At 44.9% G+C, this 18,417-nt stretch overlaps 2 protein-coding genes across 19 annotated transcripts in view; one reads left to right on the top strand and one right to left on the bottom strand.

Moving 5' to 3' along the window:
• LOC138761643 (cation channel sperm-associated targeting subunit tau-like) overlaps nt 1-18,417 on the top strand; it is a 189,483-nt gene that overhangs the window by 33,640 nt on the left and 137,426 nt on the right. For all 18 annotated transcript variants that reach the window (XM_069934105.1, XM_069934113.1, XM_069934107.1 and 15 more), the window contains exons 11-14: nt 2,098-2,203; nt 2,884-2,918; nt 5,201-5,275; nt 15,140-15,241. In XM_069934105.1, coding sequence (XP_069790206.1) covers nt 2,098-2,203; nt 2,884-2,918; nt 5,201-5,275; nt 15,140-15,241 — 318 coding nt within the window. The remainder of the gene's footprint in view (nt 1-2,097; nt 2,204-2,883; nt 2,919-5,200; nt 5,276-15,139; nt 15,242-18,417) is intronic.
• On the bottom strand, nt 1,244-10,710 carry LOC138760246 (uncharacterized). Its single transcript, XM_069930575.1, has 2 exons — nt 9,208-10,710; nt 1,244-1,975 (listed from the first exon to the last, which is right to left on the bottom strand). The coding sequence occupies exon 1, from the start codon at nt 10,708-10,710 to the stop codon at nt 9,679-9,681; it is 1,032 nt and encodes a 343-aa protein (XP_069786676.1). The 3' UTR covers nt 1,244-1,975; nt 9,208-9,678.

Genomic DNA, 18,417 nt, shown 5'->3' with positions numbered 1-18,417 from the left:
AAGCAATCCACTCCAAGAATCTGAGGAATAGATTGACCTGGCTGAGGATAGAAGTTGTTACCAATGTCTCCGATGTCATGATGCTGGCATTTTAGTTTCCCTCCTAAATGTAGGTCGACAACTTTATGTAGGAACACTTGGGTGCTGGCAGGGTGACCCTAGTCCCAGAAGGTGTGGGATTGGAAGAGAGATTTACAAATTGTAATCTGCTGTCTTTTGGCCACAATGCATTCCCGACCAGATGCTCTTCCAGGGCCCAATTAGTTTTCAAAGGGCTAAATAGTAAAAGGAACTCCCACCAGCATGTCCGAGGACCCGAGGTAGGATGCCGGGCTTGGCGCAGAGTTTGCACATCCTCCCCATGCACTTGGGTGCCATCCCACGTCCCAGTCACATGCTGGCAGGTTATTTTGCCACTGTATATTAGCCCCTCATTGGGATGAAGCAAGTGTGAGAAAGAACAATTCACTGTGTGTGTAAATGAGAATGTGATTAGCATTTACCTTGTCCAGCATCACCTACGGCTCCTAGAACGCTTCCACCAGCGTTGTCTCCGCTCCATCCTCAACATTCATTGGAATGACTTCATCACCAACATCGAAGTACTCGAGATGGCAGAGGCCGACAGCATCGAATCCACATTGCTGAAGATCCAACTGCGCTGGGTAGGTCACGTCTCCAGAATGGAGGACCATCGCCTTCCCAAGATCGTGTTATATGGCGAGCTCTCCACTGGCCACCGAATCAGAGGTGCACCAAAGAAGAGGTACAAGGACTGCCTAAAGAAATCTCTTGGTGCCTGCCACATTGACCACCGCTAGTGAGCTGATATCGCCTCAAACCGTGCATCTTGGCGCCTCACAGTTCGGCAGGCAGCAACCTCCTTTGAAGAAGACCGCAGAGCCCACCTCACTGACAAAAGACAAAGGAGGAAAAACCCAACACCCAACCCCAACCAACCAATTTTCCCTTGCAACCGCTGCAACCGTGTCTGCCTGTCCCGCATCGGACTTGTCAGCCACAAACGAGCCTGCAGCTGACGTGGACATTACCTCTCCGTAAATCTTCGTCCGGGAAGCCAAGCCAAAGAAATAAGTCTGGTTTAATAGCTGCCTATAAAGCTGAATACATTATGCATTCGAATCCTGTAACACACCTGGCTGGTTGCAGTTCCAAGATCAAAGTACTGGTCCGTTAGTGAGATGGTCGTTGCAGAGATTCAACATTCCATTTATTGCCATCTACTTGAACATACACAAAAAAGCCATTTGTTTGTCCATTAAAGGATTTTAAGAGGTGCTCTCTTGCAATGTCATTCTCAAGAGAAGTTTGTTTATTGTCATCTGACTGTACATATACAACCTGACTAAAGTTTCTACACACCACAGTTCATACACATACATAAAAAATCAAATATGCTATATATCTCTCATGTATCTAATTTATCTATTTGTCTATTTTTTCTATTTATTTATTTTAAGGGAATGAATTCCCTGCATTAAGTAGCTATTTTCCAGCATGTCAGTCCTGATTTTGATGCTTCTGCACCTCCTTCTTGTTGTCAGTGGGTCAAATATACTGTGTGCTACATGGAAAGGGTCCTCAATAATTTGAGCCCTTTTTAAACAATATTCTGGGTAGATGTCATCAATAGAGGAAAGGGAGACCCCAGTGATAATCTCGGCCATTTTAATGATCCACTGTATTGACTTCTGGTTCAATGCTTTGCAGCTGCCTTCCCACACAATGATGCAGCCAGCAGGACCCTCTCAGTTGTGCTCCTGTTAAATGTTGTCAAGATGGGAGCTTTAGCCTTGCCCTCCTTAACCTCCTGAGGAAGTTCAGGTGCTGCTGTGTCTTCCTGACTAATGAGGAGTCAGATTAAGAGAAGTGCCTTCAGTGGTATTAGGTGTCCAGAAATCTGGTTGAATATGAGCATGGAAGAGAAATGAAGGCTGGAACATTGCATGGTCACCTGAAATATAACGGGATAAAGGCATGTCACAGGAAATAATGAGTTACAGACTTTCTTTCTCAGTTGAGGTCTGAAGCAATTTTTTTTCACGTAAACTGTTAATGCTCTACTTAATTTTACAGGTGACAGCTTGGGTGCATCCAAAAGAGAAACGATTTCGCAGCCTGGCTATGGATCATTCTGCAATGACTTTCATCCGTGGAGCATTCAGTACTGGAATGGAATCTGGTATAGTATGAACAGCCACTACCGAAACACTGATGAGTTAAAGAATTTAGCAGCTGATAACTAGGCCAAGCATAAAACTAAACATAAAGAGCACATGTTTTCAGATCTGCTCTGAGGGTACTTTTCCAAGGACAGCACTGTGTCCCTATGTCCCACACCATGGCATTCCACCAAGAATCCCTCCAACACAGAATCCAGTTTCCAGAGCTCCAGAATGGCTGTGCTTTTCAGGAAAATTACACCACTGGTGTAATTACACAATTTCTGTTCACTGAAAGCAGGACAACCCCATTTTCTGCTCAATCAGCCAATTTTAACAAGGTCATCGGAGGGTGTACCAACAGTGCTCTCTTGTGCCAGTACATTCTCCAATAACAACCTCTATGGCATTCAGTCTGGATTCCAAATTTCATCTATCCTTTGTGTGCTGGATATTTCCCAGACAATTTGACACAATAATAATATCTGAAATGCAGAGAGCAGCAGCTGTTTTTAAATTGGAAGATAAATGCCTTGGACTGATACTGTAAATGGAGAGTGGAGGCAACTGTCTGAATCTCCCAATGACAGAGCAATTGTCTTGACATGTCCCCTCATCCAACAATCTCTCTTTAGTTTTGTATTAGTCGGTGCTCGAGACAGATGCATTTATTCCCGTTACCTCTGCTTCTTTCTCGCAGAACAAGCTTCTGAAGAATCTCAGGAAGAACTTCAGGTATTGAACAGAAGCTGCAGGCCTGTATCTTTGAAGAACTTGCGGATACAGTACACGGGTGGCCTCTTCAATTTTGATGAGAAGCCTTTGCGAAATGTATACACACCTCACTACATTTTCCTCATGGACCATCTTTATGATTTCTATTCATACTCCATTCATTCTGATTAAACAAATCCATGCTGCCTGGCCCTAATCAATTCACATTTGTTTAAATGACCACTCGCTCTGTCCCCGAATATCATTTCTAAAATTCGTCACCACTAATGTCAGTGGATTGATCTTGGCACCTCTTTTTGGATGAGGGTGTCACGTCCCCTTCAATATTTGGAATGTCATAGAATTGTACTGCATGGAAACAGGCCTTTAGACCCACTATGTTCATTAGAACATCACAGTACAGGCCCTTCAGCCCACAATGTTGTGCCGACCTATGTAAATCTACTCCACAACAATCTCATCCTTCCCTACCTCACACCCATAACCCTCAATATTTCTTATATCTGTGTGCTTATTTGAGTCTTTTGAATGCCCCTATTGTACCAGCCTCCACCACCACCCTGGCAAAGCATTCTAGGCACCCACCACCCTTTGAGTAAAAACATCTCCCCTAAACTTTCCTCCACTCACTTTAAACAGATATCCTTTGGTATTTGCTATCGTTGTCCCAGGAAAAAATGCTGGCTGTCCACCTTATTTAGGCGCCTCATAATATTATCTACCTCTCATTCTTCTTCACTCCAAAGAGAAAATCACTAGCTCTGCCAGCCTTGTTTCATATGACATGTTCTTCAATTCAGGCAGCATCCTGGCAAATCCCTGCTGCACCCTCTCCAAAGCATCGGCATCCTTCCAGTAATGGGTCGACCAGAACTGAAAGCAATACTTCAAGAGTGGTCTAACCGGAGTTTTAATGATATGCAACATTACCTCATGGTTGCATGGCAACCTTCAGGGATCTATGAATCTGGGCCCCAAGATCTCCCTGTTCCCACATAATGCCTATCTGAATTCATCCCACTTACTGCATTAATGCCGTATCCCTGCTCGTGGTGGCCCTGAAATATTGTTCCTGCCTCCACCACCATACCTGGCAGCTCACCCCAGATACCAACTGTTCATTGTGTGAATCATTTACCCTTCAAATCTTCAAACCACATCTTTCTCACAAACCTATGTCTTCTAGTTTTTGGCACCCATACCATGGGAAACAGACTCTAGGTATGGATAGCTCTCATAATTCTACATACCTTCATCAAGGTCAATATTCATGAGGTTTCTGCAGAAAACCTGAGAATATCCCTGATGCACCATCAATTACTCGAAAGACTATTGTAGAGAAACCAATAGGTTTTTATTCCTATAAGAATGCAAGTACTTCCAAACTTCTGTTGTCCTGCAGAATATTCACCTTTATACAGGAGCCTGTGAGTCCCACAGGTACAACCGGCCAATTGCCTGACCAGACAATTATACCACAATTCCCATCTTGAATGGAAGGCTTCCCTATTTTATGGAGTTGGCCTTTCTTGTGCTTTATCATTTCTTAGTCCAGCATTTGAGCTATCGCTGCCTCCACCAGGACTCCCAACAAAAGGCTAATGCAAAGTAATCATTTAGTACTTCAGCCTCAATGAGTTGATCAGTTTTTTGGTTGTTGATAACTATTACTTCCTCTTCCTCTTCAATGCACCTTATTTTTCTTCTCCAGTCTACTTGAGAACCAACACTTTGTCACATTCCTATAACTTTCCCACAAACTAGTTTGCAGCTGATAGAAAATTCATGAAATCACACTAATTGTTTCTCTGCCTTCAGTCCAGGACATCCTCTCCCGCTCCACCACTGTAATGCTATCCATAGAACATAAAAGTCTACAGCTCAGAACAGACTCTTTGGCCCACAGTGTTGTGCAAACCTGATAACCGACTCTAACAAATGCCTAGAAATGCACTCCTGCATAGCCTTCCATTTTTCTCAGTTCCATGTACCTATCTGTCTATTAAAATATCCTATTGTACCCAACCTCCACCATTGTTTCCAGCAAATTCCATGCACTCACCACTCTCTGTGTGAAAAAACACCATTTCCCTATACTTACTCCCAAGCACCTTAAAACTATGCCCCCTCATGTTAGCCATTTCAGGAAGCCTCTGCCCATCCACATGCTCAATACCTCTCATCATCTTGTACAGCTTCATCAGGTCACCCCTTATCCTCTGATGATCATCCCTAACAATGACCAATCCGTGCACTTGACATTTTGTCTCATTCTTTTCCAGACTAGTATGAACTCGGTGGTCACGAAGTCAGGAACACAGTTCAAATTTCCCTTGAAAGACTCCTTGTTCCCAGTTGTAAGTCTACATCCAAATCAGCAAAGTGTACACTGAAGTGCTCCTACTGTTAATACTGAGAGCTCATGCAATCTTGCACTTGCATATTCTCATTTGATAAGAGCAGGAGTGTACGTGCAGAGAACAGCACAATACTGAGCAACGAGGTAAACTGCACCAAGAGATAAATGAATGCACAGATTGAGATCTTCTCCCCAAGCCATTTGCTACAAAAGCTACCCCTGGCTTTAAATCATTATCAGCTTCAACTACTGGCCATTTGCTTTGGGGATTTCCCAGTGGACGCCCATTTCAATCCCCCCCCCCTCCCCATTCCCTTGCCAAAGTGCCAGACTGAGACCACACACAAATTGGAGTAACAGCACCTCATATTCTGCCTGGGCACCCTTCAACTGGGTGGCATCAACATCAACTTCTCCAGTTTCCATTCGGCCCGCCCCCCCCATCCCTCTGTCTCCTCTTTCCTTTTTCCTCTCTCCTTTCCTCCAGGTCTGCATTCACAGAGCCATACCCTCCCTGATCAATTCTCACCTTTCCTCTTCTGTCCTCCTAACCATGTCCAATGATTATCTTCTGTCTGTTGGTCTGTTCCCCTCACTCCTGACTTCTCCCTAGCCTTTTAATTCAGGCACCTGCCTGGCTTTTCACTCAGACCTTAAGGGCTCAGGCCTGAAACATCGGTGAACATCTTTACCTCCTGTGGATGCTGCGAGTCCAGCTGAGTTCCTTCAGCATTTCTGCATTTTTACCACAGTCACAGCGTCTGCAGACTTTTGCATTTCATTTGCTTATCTATCAGCCCTTTTCTATCTAATGGATTGTTAGCTGAGATCTGAGTGAGTTTTAATGGTATTTTATGATTGTTGCCAAACCTCTCAAATCTTAAAAAACTGCTTAAGTAATAACAAATTTTCTAAAAAATTTAGTTGGACAACACAGTAACAGGCTCTTCTGGCCCATGAGCCACTGTCCCTCAAATGCGCCAACAAACCTACAACCCCCATATGTTTTGAAGGGTGGGAAGAAACCAGAGACCCCAGTGAAAACCCACATAGACACATGGATAGTGTACAAACTCCTTACAGACAGCTGAGATTTGAACTCAGGTCCCTGGTGCTGTAGTAGCGTACAACTATTTTGAAATTCTGTGCTATTTAAGATGATTTATAAAGTATTTGCTGAGGACATTCCATCTTATTTAATGACTTGTGCATGCTCATGTGAGATTATCCCACAATCTGTGCATTTTTCATCCTGAAGCAGTACAGTCTACTGGAGGAATTCAGTGGGTCAGGCAGCATCAGTGGGAGAAAAAGGATGATCAATGCTTCGGGCCAGAACCCTTCATCAAGACTGAGAGTGCAGAAGGCAGATTGCCAGTACAATGCAGACAGGATGGAAAGGGTTGGAATGGGGCCAGGTGGGGACTGGTGAACCAACAAAGATGGATCGAGCCAATTGGTCGGCAGATTATATAAATTATTCCAAGATATTTATGTATGTTTATTATATCATATCAGACTGGGCAGAGTACTCCTGCAGCTGTTTACCTCAATAATAAGTATACTGTTTTATATATTGTTGATGGGGGGAGGGGGAAATGACCTACCAGGGACAGGTCTCTAGCACGGGGGCCAGCCCTCGACTCAGAAGGGAAGGGGGGAAAAGAGGAGAGCTCTTGTAAATGGGGACTTGCTGGTTAGGGGAGCAGATAGGAGATTTGCTGGATGAGATCGGGGCTCCCAGTTGATATGTTGCCTCCCAGGTGCCAGGGTCAAGTCCACAGCATTCTGGAGGGGGAGGGTGATCAGCCAGATGTCGTGGTTTACAAAGGGACCAGTGGCCTAGATGGATGTGGGGATGAGGTCCTGAAGAAAGAATATATGGAATTTGGAAATAAGTTAAAAAGCAGGATCTTAGGATTGCTGCCTGTGCCACACGCTGGAGAGGGTAGGAATAGGAAGATGTGGCAGATTAATGTGTGGCTAAAGAGTTGGTGCAGGGGGCAGGGGTTCACATTTGTGGATCATTGGGATCTCTTCTGGGAAAGGTCTGACCTGTACAAAAGGGATGGGCTGCACTTGAACTGGAGGGAGACCAATATCCTGGTGGGTAGGGTTGCTAGAGCTGTTGGGAGGGTTTAAACTCGTTTGGCAAGGGGGTGGGAATCAGAATGAGAGTATGGAGATTAGAGTAGAAATACACCTAGATCTTAAGGGAGAAAGGAACCAGAATGAAGGAGGGGAGGGGGGTTGTAAAAGTAGATGGTAAAGGAGTGTATGTGGGGGACATTCTCTTTAGTGTATATATTTCAGTACAAGGAGCATTGTAGAAAGGTGGATGAGCTTAGAGCATAGATTGACACATGGAAATATGATATTGTAGCCATCAGTGAAACTTGGTTGCAGGAGGGACATGATTGGCAGCTAAATATTTCCAGGATTCCATTGTTTTAGGTGTGATAGAACAGGGTGGAGGAGTCACATTGCTTGTTGGAGAAAACATTACAGCGGTGCTATTGCAGGATAGATTGGAGGACTCCTCTAGTGAGGCTATTTGGGTGAAAGTGAGGAATGGGAAAGGCATGAAAGTACTAATGGGAGTGTATTATAGACCCCCTAATGGAAAGAGGGAATTGGAGCAAATTTGTAGATAGCATACATTTGTAGTAAACATAAAGTGGTGAATGTTGGAGAATTTAACTTTCCACACCTTGACTGGGCCACCCATGGTGTAAAAGGGATGGATGGGTTAGAGTCTGTCAGATGTGTACAGGAAAGTTTTCAAAACAATACATAGAAGAACCGACTAGAGAGGGTGCAGTATTGGATCTCCTACTAGGACAGATGACAGGTTTGTGTTGGGGAACACTTTGGGTCTAGTGATCATAATAGTATTAGTTTTAGGTTAATTATGGAGAAGGATAGGGTTGGGCCAAAGGTTGAGATTCTTGATTGGAATAAGGCAAATTTCAAGGAGATGCAAAATGATTTAGAGGGTGTGGATTGGGATATTTTTTTTCAGGAAAGGATGCAACAGATAAATGGAGGATATTCAAAGGGGAAATTTTGAGAGTAGAGTCATTTGGTCTCTGTGAGGATTAAAGGAAAGGTTAGAAAATATAGGGAGCCTTGGTTTTCAGGGATATTGGGAATTTGGTTCAGAGGAAGAGGGATGTGGACAACTGGAAAAGACAGCGGGGAATAAATGAGGTGTTTGAGGAATATAAAGAGTGTAAAAAAAAATCTTAATGAAGAAATTAGAAAGGCTAAAAGGAGATATGAGGTACATTAAAAGTAAAAGCATAGTGTGTGGCAGTGTGAGCAGTGGAAGAAACACAGCCACCACGTTGAGGGTCGTTAACGACTGTTTTGATTCAGATTCAGCACGCCCCTATAAGGACAGCATGAGCTCAGTCACCTGGTGCATTGTGACATCATAATCACTGCCCAGGGTGCATGCTGGAAGGGATGCTGGAGTCAGAGAGAAACCACTGATGATGCCATTTCCCCATGGGTGCCCCGCCACGTGGCGATACAAGTGGGGCCGGTTCACCATGAGGATGTGCGCCACCACACAACCCCCTACAGAACTGGCTACGCGTCCTGTCACTTTGGTGGCCTGCCCCGGCGCTTGGGCACGGCCATCTGGACCACCGTAATAAGTTCCTCTCTCCCCCCCCCTCAACGTCCAGGGTGAAGGTTCCACCGGGCCGGTACAAGACTTTGTACGGCCTCTCGTATGATCGCTGTCACAGTGCACCTTGTGGTCCCCTCCACAAGAAAACAAACTGGGACGAGTTGAGCTCTTTGGGGAGATGAAACATCTTGGTTCCATGGCATGCCAGAGCTAGAGAGGCCAGTCGCCTGTGTAGGTCCGCCAGCAGTTTTTTGCGGTGGACTTGGTGTCAGGGTCTGGGCCGAAAAACTCACCCGGCAGGGAAAGCGGAGCACCATAGACCATCTCCACTGCTGAAGCCTGCAGATCCTCCTTGGGTAGTTCGTCTGCCTAGTCTGGTCCATAAGCGATGCCTTCAGTTGCCCATCGAACCTCTCCACTAACCCGTTGGACTGTGGGTGGTATGCTGTGGTGTGGTGAAGCTTGACCCCCAGGAGCTTTGCCACCTGAATCCACAGGGCAGACATGAACAGCGCCCCGCTGTCGCTAGTGATGTGCGCCGGGACTCCGAAATGGGCAAGCCATTGGCTGACCAGTGTCCTGGCGCAAGTCTCCGTGGAGATTTCCTTAATCGGGACGGCCTCCCGTCACCTTGTGGCCCAATCCACCACCGTGAGGAGGTAACGAGCCTCTTTGGACACCGGCAGGAGCCCGACGACATCAATGTGAATGTGTTGGAATCTGTGAACCATCGGGTCAAAGTTCTGGATGGGGACTCGTGTGTGTCACTTCAGGCACCTGGTACAGTTCCTGGCCAGTTCCACCACCTCCTTCTTCAGCTCCTGCCACACAAACCACTCCGCGACCATCCACACAGTTGTCTTTACCACTGGGTGAGCGATGTTGTTGATCAGATTGAAGACCTTCACCCTCCAGTGCGGCGGGACCATCTGGCACGGCATGCCTGTTGAGACGTTGCAGAGCATTGTGTCCGGGGTGGGCACCCAGACATCTTTGAATTTGAGGCCCAAGATGGCGGTCACAAGGCCTGCATCTCTGCATTGTTTCTCTGTGCCCGAGCCAGTTGCTCGTAATCCAGACTGGGCGCGAGAGTGTTGATGGCTGGACGGAAGAGCGCATCCACCACTACATTGTCCTTGGCGGCCCTGTGTTGGATATCGTCGTGAACTCAGACACGTATAAGAGGTGGCTCTGCTGTCTGGCGGACCATGGATCTTTGACCATTGCCAGTGCTTGAGTGAGGGACTTGTAACCCATGAAAGCTGTGAATGGCCTGCCCTCGAGGAAGTAGCGGAAATGGCGGATGGCCAAATATAGCGCCAGGAGCTCCCAGTCGAAGGCACTGAATTTGAGCTCCGGCAGGCGCAGCTGCTTGCTGTAAAAGGCCATTGTCCATCAAGTCGCTGTTCCAGAAACCCACCACCCCCACTGCCATAGATGAGGCATATACGGAGAGCGCCAAGTGTGCCTCCGGCCGTGGGTGCACCAGTGGCGTGGGGCTGACTAGAACCTCCTTTGTCACAATGAAACCCCTGTTCTCCTCTGACCACACCCTGTTCTCCTCCTCTGACCACGATAAAGTGTTTTCTTTGGTGGCCATGAGCGCGAACAATGGGTGCATGGTGCACGCGACTCTGGGAATGAAACGATGGTAGAAATTCACCATCCCCACAAACTCTTGGAGACCTTTCAGGGTGGAGGGTTTGGGGAAATCGTTGAACAGCTGCTACCTTCTCCGGTGCCGGCATGGCCCCAGCTGCCAAAATGGTGTGTCCCAGGAACTGAAGGGACTCCATGCCGAACTGGCATTTAGCCACGGGCAAAGAATGTGCGGAGGTGGGCTTTGTGGTCATCACAGTTGTGACTGGCCATGAGAATATTGTCCAGGTAAATGAACACAAAGTCCAGGTCTTTTCTAACCGCATCCATGAGGCGCTGGAATGTTTGGGCCGCGTTCTTTAGACCGAATGGCATACGCAAGAACTCAAAGAAGCCGAAATGGCTGTCTTACCCACGTCGTCTGGATGCACCTGGATCTGATGGTATCCCTGCATGAGGTACACTTTGGAGAAGACCCGTGCTCCGTGGATGTTGGCGGAGAAGTCCTGTATGTGGGGCACCGGGTACCTGTCAGGGGTGGTTGCATCGTTCAACTGACGGGAGTCCCCCCACAGTCTCCATCCGCCAGACGATTTTGGGAACATATGGAGCGGCGATGCCCAAGCGCTGTCCGAGCGCTGGACAATTCTGGAGCCTGGAGAACTCCTGCTTTGCCTGCTGGAACTTCTCAGGTGGCAGCTGTCTATGTCTAGTATGCAGCGGGGGGCCCTGTGTGGTGATGTGGTGGAAGACCCTATGCTGGGGCAGGGCAGTGTTGAACTGTGATTCTAAGATGGTGGGGAATTCGTGGAGGATCTTATTGAACTCGTCCCTGGCAGCGGCTACGGTGGCTATTTTGGGCCTGCGGGCTTTTGATGTGACCAGTCGGGTGGAGTGGAACGATCGGGCGTTGACCAGCATTTTGCCCTTCATGTCAACCAGTAGGCCGTGAGCTCTGTGGAAGTCGACGCCTAACAGTGCGGTGCCCACGGAGGCTAGGATGAACCTCCAGTGGAACTTCTTCCTGATCTGGATCTGTGCCCTGCGGGTATCATAGGTCCTGATGGTGGAGCCGTTGGCCGCCCGCAGAGTTGGACCTCAAGATCGGGTGCGAGTCTCTAATGCTGTGGGGGGGACGGACACTGAGCTCAGCCCCTGTGTCCACCAGGAATCGGCGGCCAGTGGATCTGTCTATCACATGAAGGAGGCTGTTTGTGTGGCCAGCCGTCGCAGCCATCAATGGCAGCTGGTCTGGTCATTTCCCTGAAAACCGCAGGGCTGGCAGCACTTATGGGCATGCGCTCCCCAGAGCTGGTGGTAGAAACACCAGGTCGACTGGCCCTCCTCTGGCTTGGTCTTGGGAGCAGCTTGCAGTTCGCTGGCTCCTGGTTGTGCCACCTGGTTGAGGGTTGTCTCGTTCTCCCTCTTCGTGCACCAGAGAGCATCCGCACGGACTGCTGCTCTCTTTGGGTTCAAGAAGTCTTCATCTGTGAGGAGCAGCTGGATGTCCTCCAGCATCTGTTCCAGGAATATCTGGTAGAAGAGAAAACAAGGCTTGTGGTCTTCCACCAGGGCCAAGATTTCATCTATCTGTGCCGACGGACTACGGTCCCCAAGCCCATCTAGGTGAAGGAGCCTGGAAGCTCGTTGCTGGGGAGTTAGCCCGAAAGTTCCAGGCAGCAGGTCTTTGAGGGCAGGGTACTTGCCCGTAGCCGGGGAGTGGTGGATGATTTTGTCCATCCTCACTGCCGTATCTTGGTCCAGAGTGCTCAAGACATGATAGAACATCGTGGCATCTGAGGAGGTGCTGCGGAGTTGAAATTGTGCTTCGGCCTGCCCAAACCATGTTCTCGGTTGGTGGGTCTAAAAGTGGGGAAGCTTGATGGAGACAGCATTAACCTCTGCTGAATCCATGATGTTTTGAGTCCAAAAAAACATCTGGGCTCGTCAGGGTCACCACTGTGGCAGTGTGAGCAGTGGAAGAAATACAGCCACCACATTGAGGGATATTAACAACTGGTTTTATTCAGATTCAGCACGCCCCTTTAAGGGCAGCATGAGCTCAGTCACCTGGTGCATTGTGACATCATAATCACTGACCAGGGTGCGGGCTGGAAGGGATGCTGGAGTCAGAGAGAAACCTCTGATGACGCCATTTCCCCATTTGGCGATACAAATGGGGCCAGTTTGCCATGAGGATGTGCGCCGCCACAAGTGAGGGATAAAATTGGGCCCCTTGAGAATCAGAGGGGTAGGCTATGTGAGAAGTCAGAAGAGATGGGGAAAATGTAAAAAAATATTTCTTCAGTACTCACTAAGGAAAAGTAATATTGAGCCAGGTGAAGTAAGGAAATCTTGAAGTAAGGTCATGGATAATATACAGATTACTGAGGAGGTAGTATTGGCTATTTTAAAGGGAATAAAGGTGGATAAATCTCTGGGTCCTGACAAGATATTCTGTTGGATCCTGAGGGAGGTTAGTATACAAATAGTGGGGGCTCTGACAGAAATATTTAAAATGTAACGGGGTACGTACCAGAAGATTGGAGGGTAGCTCTTGTTGTTTCTGCTGTTTAAAAAAGGCTCCAAAAGTAAACCTGGTAATTATATGTCTGTGAGTCTGACATTGTTAGTGATTAAATTAATAGGAAGTGTTCTTAGAGATTGTATATTCAATTATTTGGAAAGATAGTTGATTCAGAGTAGTCAACACGGTTTTGTACGTGATAGATCATGTTTAATATATCTTACAGAATTTTTCAAGGAGGTAACTAAGAAGGTTGACAAGGGGAAGGCTGTGGACACAGTCTATATGGACTTTAGTAAGGCCTCTGACAAGGTTCCACATAAGAGATTAATTTGGAAGGTTCCAGCATTACATATTAATGTTGAAGTAGTGAAATGGATTCAACAATGGTTGGACGGGAGATGCCGGAGAGGAGTGGTGGAAAATTGTTTGTCAACTTGGAGGCCAGTGACAAGTGGAGTCCATTGTTGTTTGTCATATATATTAATAGTTTGCATGATAGGGTGGAAAATTGGATTAGTAATTCTACAGATAATACTCAGATTGGTGGTGTTGTGGACAGTGAAGAAGTTTATCAAAGCTGGCAGTGGAATACAGGTCAGTTAAAAGAGTGAGCTGAAAGATGGCAGATGGATTTTAATACTGATAATGGGAAGTGCTACATTTTGGTAGGACTAATCAGCAAAGATCATACATGTTAAATGGTAGACAATTGAGGGGTGCAGTAGAACAAAGGGATTTAGGAATTCTGATATATAATTCCCTGAAAGTGGAGACAAATGTGGATAGGGTGGTGAAGAAAGCTTTTTGGTATGTTGGCCTCCATAAATTAGAGTATTGAATACAAGAGTTGGGATGTCATGTTGAAGTTGCATAAGGCATTGGTGAGGCCAAATTTGAAATATTGTGTGCAGTTTTGGTTGCCAAATTATAGGAAGGATATAAACAGTGTAGAGAAAATTTCAAGAGTGTTGCCTGAGTTTCAGGGAAAGGTTGAGCAGGCTGGGATTTTATTCCCTGGAGCATGGAAGGGTGATTTGATAGAGTAAAATTATGAGGGAGACAGGCTTTTTCCATTGAGAGTGGCGGAGACTCAAACAAGAGGATATGGATTGAGATTGAAGGGGGAAAAGTATAGGGGAAACATGAGGGAGAATTTTTTTTTCACTCAGAGGGTGGTGGGAGTGTGAAATGAGCTTCTGGCTGAAGTAGTAGATGTAGGTTCAATTTTAATATTTAAGGAAAAATTGGATAGGTATATGGACAAGAGAGGTGTGGAGGGTTATGGGCTGGGTACAGGTCAATGGGACGAAGTGGGAGAAGGTGTTCAGCATGGACTAGAAGGGCCAAACTGGCCTGTTTCTGTGCTGTAATTGTTATATGATTATATACAGTAAAACCTCCGATATCCAGCACCTGCAGGGATTGGTAAATGCCAGTTAAGTGTATTTACCAGTTGCTTGAGATTGTGTGTTGCATGATTGGCAAACTGACCACTAAGGGTGCCCATTTTAAACTTTTGTATCTTTTACCTATTTATTATCCTGGATTTTTTTGCCGGTTGCTTGAGGGCACTCGTTGCTTGAGTTGTGGATAACTGGGATTTTACTGTATGTAATTTTTATGAGCTGTGTATTATGTGTGTATGTGACTGCACCATGATCTGGATACAGCACATTTTTTTGGTCATACATTTACAGTCAAACTTGAAAGGGGGATGGGGGGTAAGAGGAAAGAAAGGGGTCACATAGAGAAAGACATGTCATACATGGTGGAGTGGGATGATGTTCGACCCCCTGAATCCATCTAGGAGATGGCTTGTTGCTCCAGATTCCAACATCTACCATCTTCTTTTGTCATTCTCATTTGTTCTAAGAACTCCTCAGTGTCATCAGCTGCTCAGTAATGGCGGCAGAGAGCAACTCATGTTGGGAGATGGTAAATCCAAGCCAAGAAATTACTCAAACTTTACAGTAACATTTCTTTGATGTCCACTTTGCCAAAGGGCAAAATCGAAACTCAACTGTAGATGTTCAACAGGTATTTGAAGCAGTGTTTCTCCGAGCACTTCAGACTAATGTGACTGTTTGCTCTTCCAGACTTTATCACAAGCTGCAAAATCTGATACACTTCGAGTAGCAAGTCAGGATCAAAGATCCAGCTCAACGATTGGCTCGAGTGACACATTAAGTCAACTTCAGGTACAAAGCCTTTGGGTAGTGAAATCTTGGTAGATTGTGCTCAAGTGAATGGGCAGAAGTTGTTAACTTTAGTCCATTACCAATGTACTCAAATCCTGAGAGCTTAGGTTCAAGTAGAATGTCACTCCCGCAGAGAAAGGCTTTCTCACCAAGCACCTGCGTGGATTATTTGGTAGCATGGCTGGAGAAGGCAAACATTGGTGCTACCAAATAATCCACGCAGGTGCTTGGTGAGAAAGCCTTTCTCTGCGGGAGTGACATTCTACTTGAACCTAAGCTCTCAGGATTTGAGTACACACATTGTGAGTGTGTTCTGGACAATTCTGTTGTTGCTGAAATAGGGGGGCTGAATGCGTGGAATTAAGGGCAGTGTAGTCTTTTGGGTAAATTCGCAAAACTCAAATGTGCTCCTCATTTATTGGGACAAAAGGGGTGGATGAGGGAAGAATTCACATTGCAGGAAGCATGAGGTCTGGGAGCGTAGAAACAGGAATGGAAAATTCTGACTTCCCAGCCTCAGTCTAAGTCTTGATTGTTCTCCATCTCAACTCCTTCTACCCAAGTGAGTTCCTTAGTGCTCTTGCCTAACCACCAAGATTGGATCAGATTAATAGAAGTGGAAATATGAAGGGGTTTATCATCTCTGAGAATGGATAATTACCTGTTCCGAGTAATATTTATCCCAGGTGGTGTGATGAAGCAAGTTAGGAAGCTACAGAGATGCTGACAACTTGTGTAAGTTCCCAGGCCTGAAACGTTATCTCTGACCATTGATGCTGCCTGAGTATTTCCAGCATTTTAATCATGTTACTTCAGCACTGCACAGGACCAGACCTTCCATCTCACGAAGTCTGTGCCAAAACATGGTTCCCAATGAAATTAAATCTCTTCAGCCTGCACGTGATCCATAGCCCACCAATCCCTGCATATTCACTTGTCCATCGAGAAGCCTCTTAAATGCTGGTATGCCATCCACTTCTATCACAGCCACTGGCAGTCTGTTCCAGGGACCCACCACTATGTAAAAAAAACCTTCCCCCACACATCCCCTTTAAACTTGATTATGATAATGAGTTTATTATCATGTGCATTGACACCAAAATTCTTACTTGCTGCAGTCCTACAGGTACTTCAGAAAGGGCATTCAGGGTCCTTCTATTTGCCAAGGCATAAAATTCTAAGGAGGAAGGCTCTACTGGAATTGTGTACAACATGGGTTAAGTGACAGAGGTTGGATTATTGGCATTGTTCTCTTTCAAACAGAAATGAAAGATTGAAATGAGCCACATAAAGTTATGAAGGGGAAAGTTGAAAAGACAGATTTTCTGGAGCACAGGGGTCAGAAACTAAGGGGCATAGAGTTGAACTGATCTGGGCAGGGATGGAGGGGAGAGGAGAAAGGTCTCCATTCAAATGTAGTAGGTGGATGGAACTCTCTACATGAGAACCTGGAAGAGGCAGAAACACTTTATATTTAAATACCACAGTGTTTCTCAGAGAGTAACAGGCCCAATGTCGGGAGGTGGGTAGGTTTTTGATGGCATGATCACAAAGGGCTGAATGACTTCTTCCTGCATCATTAATTTTCTCTGATTTTAACATTTTTAAATATTTTATTTAAAATTTTAAGCCACATTACATTCAAATGTAATAATTCGTATACAAAAAACAATATGGTATATAGCAAATCCCCCTCCCCCATTCCCTTCTGTTCACCCCAATACCCATCCCTCCATCTCCCTACTACCCCCAACCCCAAAGATAGAAGGAGATAACCCATCAATAACATAATTAAATGCTACAGAATAGGGTAACACCACCACAACGGGCCGAAGAAAGTTCAAAATTTTAAACCCATATAATCCAAATAAGGGCTCCATGTTTTCTGATCAAAAAGATAATTATCACATAAATTACATGTTATATTTTCCAATGGAATGCATAATCTCAATTCCATATGCCATCATTGCAAAATTAATTCAATCTAATTTTTCCATGTAATTGCTACACATTTTCTCGCTACAGACAAGGCTAATCTCAAAAATGCAATTTGATACCTACTTAATCTCAATTTCAAATCCAACATTTTAACCTTATCTAATAAAAATGATATTGGTTCCATCGACAATTTAATCTTAAAACTTGTCTCTAAAACCTCCTTAAGTCATGTCCAAAAAGGTTTAATAGTATCACATGACCAAGTAGAATGTAAAAAAAGAACCTACTTCTTTATGACACCTAAAACATAAATCTGAAGAAATTAAATTCTTTAATTTTTCAGGAGTTAAATGGAACTGATGTATAAAATTATAATAAACTAATCTATATCTTACATTGACAATCTTAGTCATACTATCTTTACATAAATTGCTCCAAACTTCCTGATCAATTGCTATTCCCAAATCCCACTTTAATCTAGTCAATGCAAATCTAATTTAGGCATTTTATTCTGTAATAACGAATATATTTCATATACAATTTTTTTTTAATTCCTGCCTTCCATAAGTAGAATTGCAGATTTTGACTGCCTTGGCAACTTTAAAGCATGTCCAAAATTATCAAATAATTAAGATCTAACTTGATAATAACAAAAAAGGGTACTTAGTGGTATTTCGTATTTTTCTTTCATTCTTTGAAAGGAAATAAAATGACTAGCTTTGTACCAATCTTGTACAGTTTTAATTCCTTTCTGATCCCATATTTTCAAAAGTTGATTATTAAGAGTAAAATTAAAAAGTTTATTCTGATATAAGGGTGTCTTACCTGAAATTTTCCCCTGTACCTATTTCCTCATTTATCATACTCCATAATTCAATTAAATGTCTCAAAATAGGTGAATTATAAATAAGTAGTCATTCAGAATTTCATTTATAAATAAATTGCTTCATCTTCTTCTCACCAATTTGAGTTAACGCAATATTAGCCCATGCTAATGAATTTTCCAAATCAAAAATGCTATTAATAAGTTTCATTTGTGCCACTTTATAATACAGGATCCTTTATCCAGAACCCATGGGAACAGTGTGTTTTGAATTTTGGATTCTTCTGGATTTTGGAAAGCCAGATTTAAACCCACCCGAATTATGCTGCCGTATCCATCCCCACCCCCTTCCAGTTGCGTTTTTGTCTCTCTCTTCCCCCACCCCCGCCACTTGCCCGCCCAACTTGCGCTGCTG

The sequence above is a fragment of the Narcine bancroftii genome, chromosome 4, assembly GCF_036971445.1.
Source record: "Narcine bancroftii isolate sNarBan1 chromosome 4, sNarBan1.hap1, whole genome shotgun sequence".
Lineage (NCBI taxonomy): Eukaryota > Metazoa > Chordata > Chondrichthyes > Torpediniformes > Narcinidae > Narcine > Narcine bancroftii.
Note: the sequence above shows the minus strand (reverse complement) of the source record. Positions and strands in the feature narration are given on the sequence as shown.

Coding starts and splice junctions, on each gene's coding strand:
- LOC138760246 (XM_069930575.1), bottom strand. CDS start 10,710: ATGGAGTCCCTTCAGTTCCTGGGACACACCATTTTGGCAGCTGGGGCC.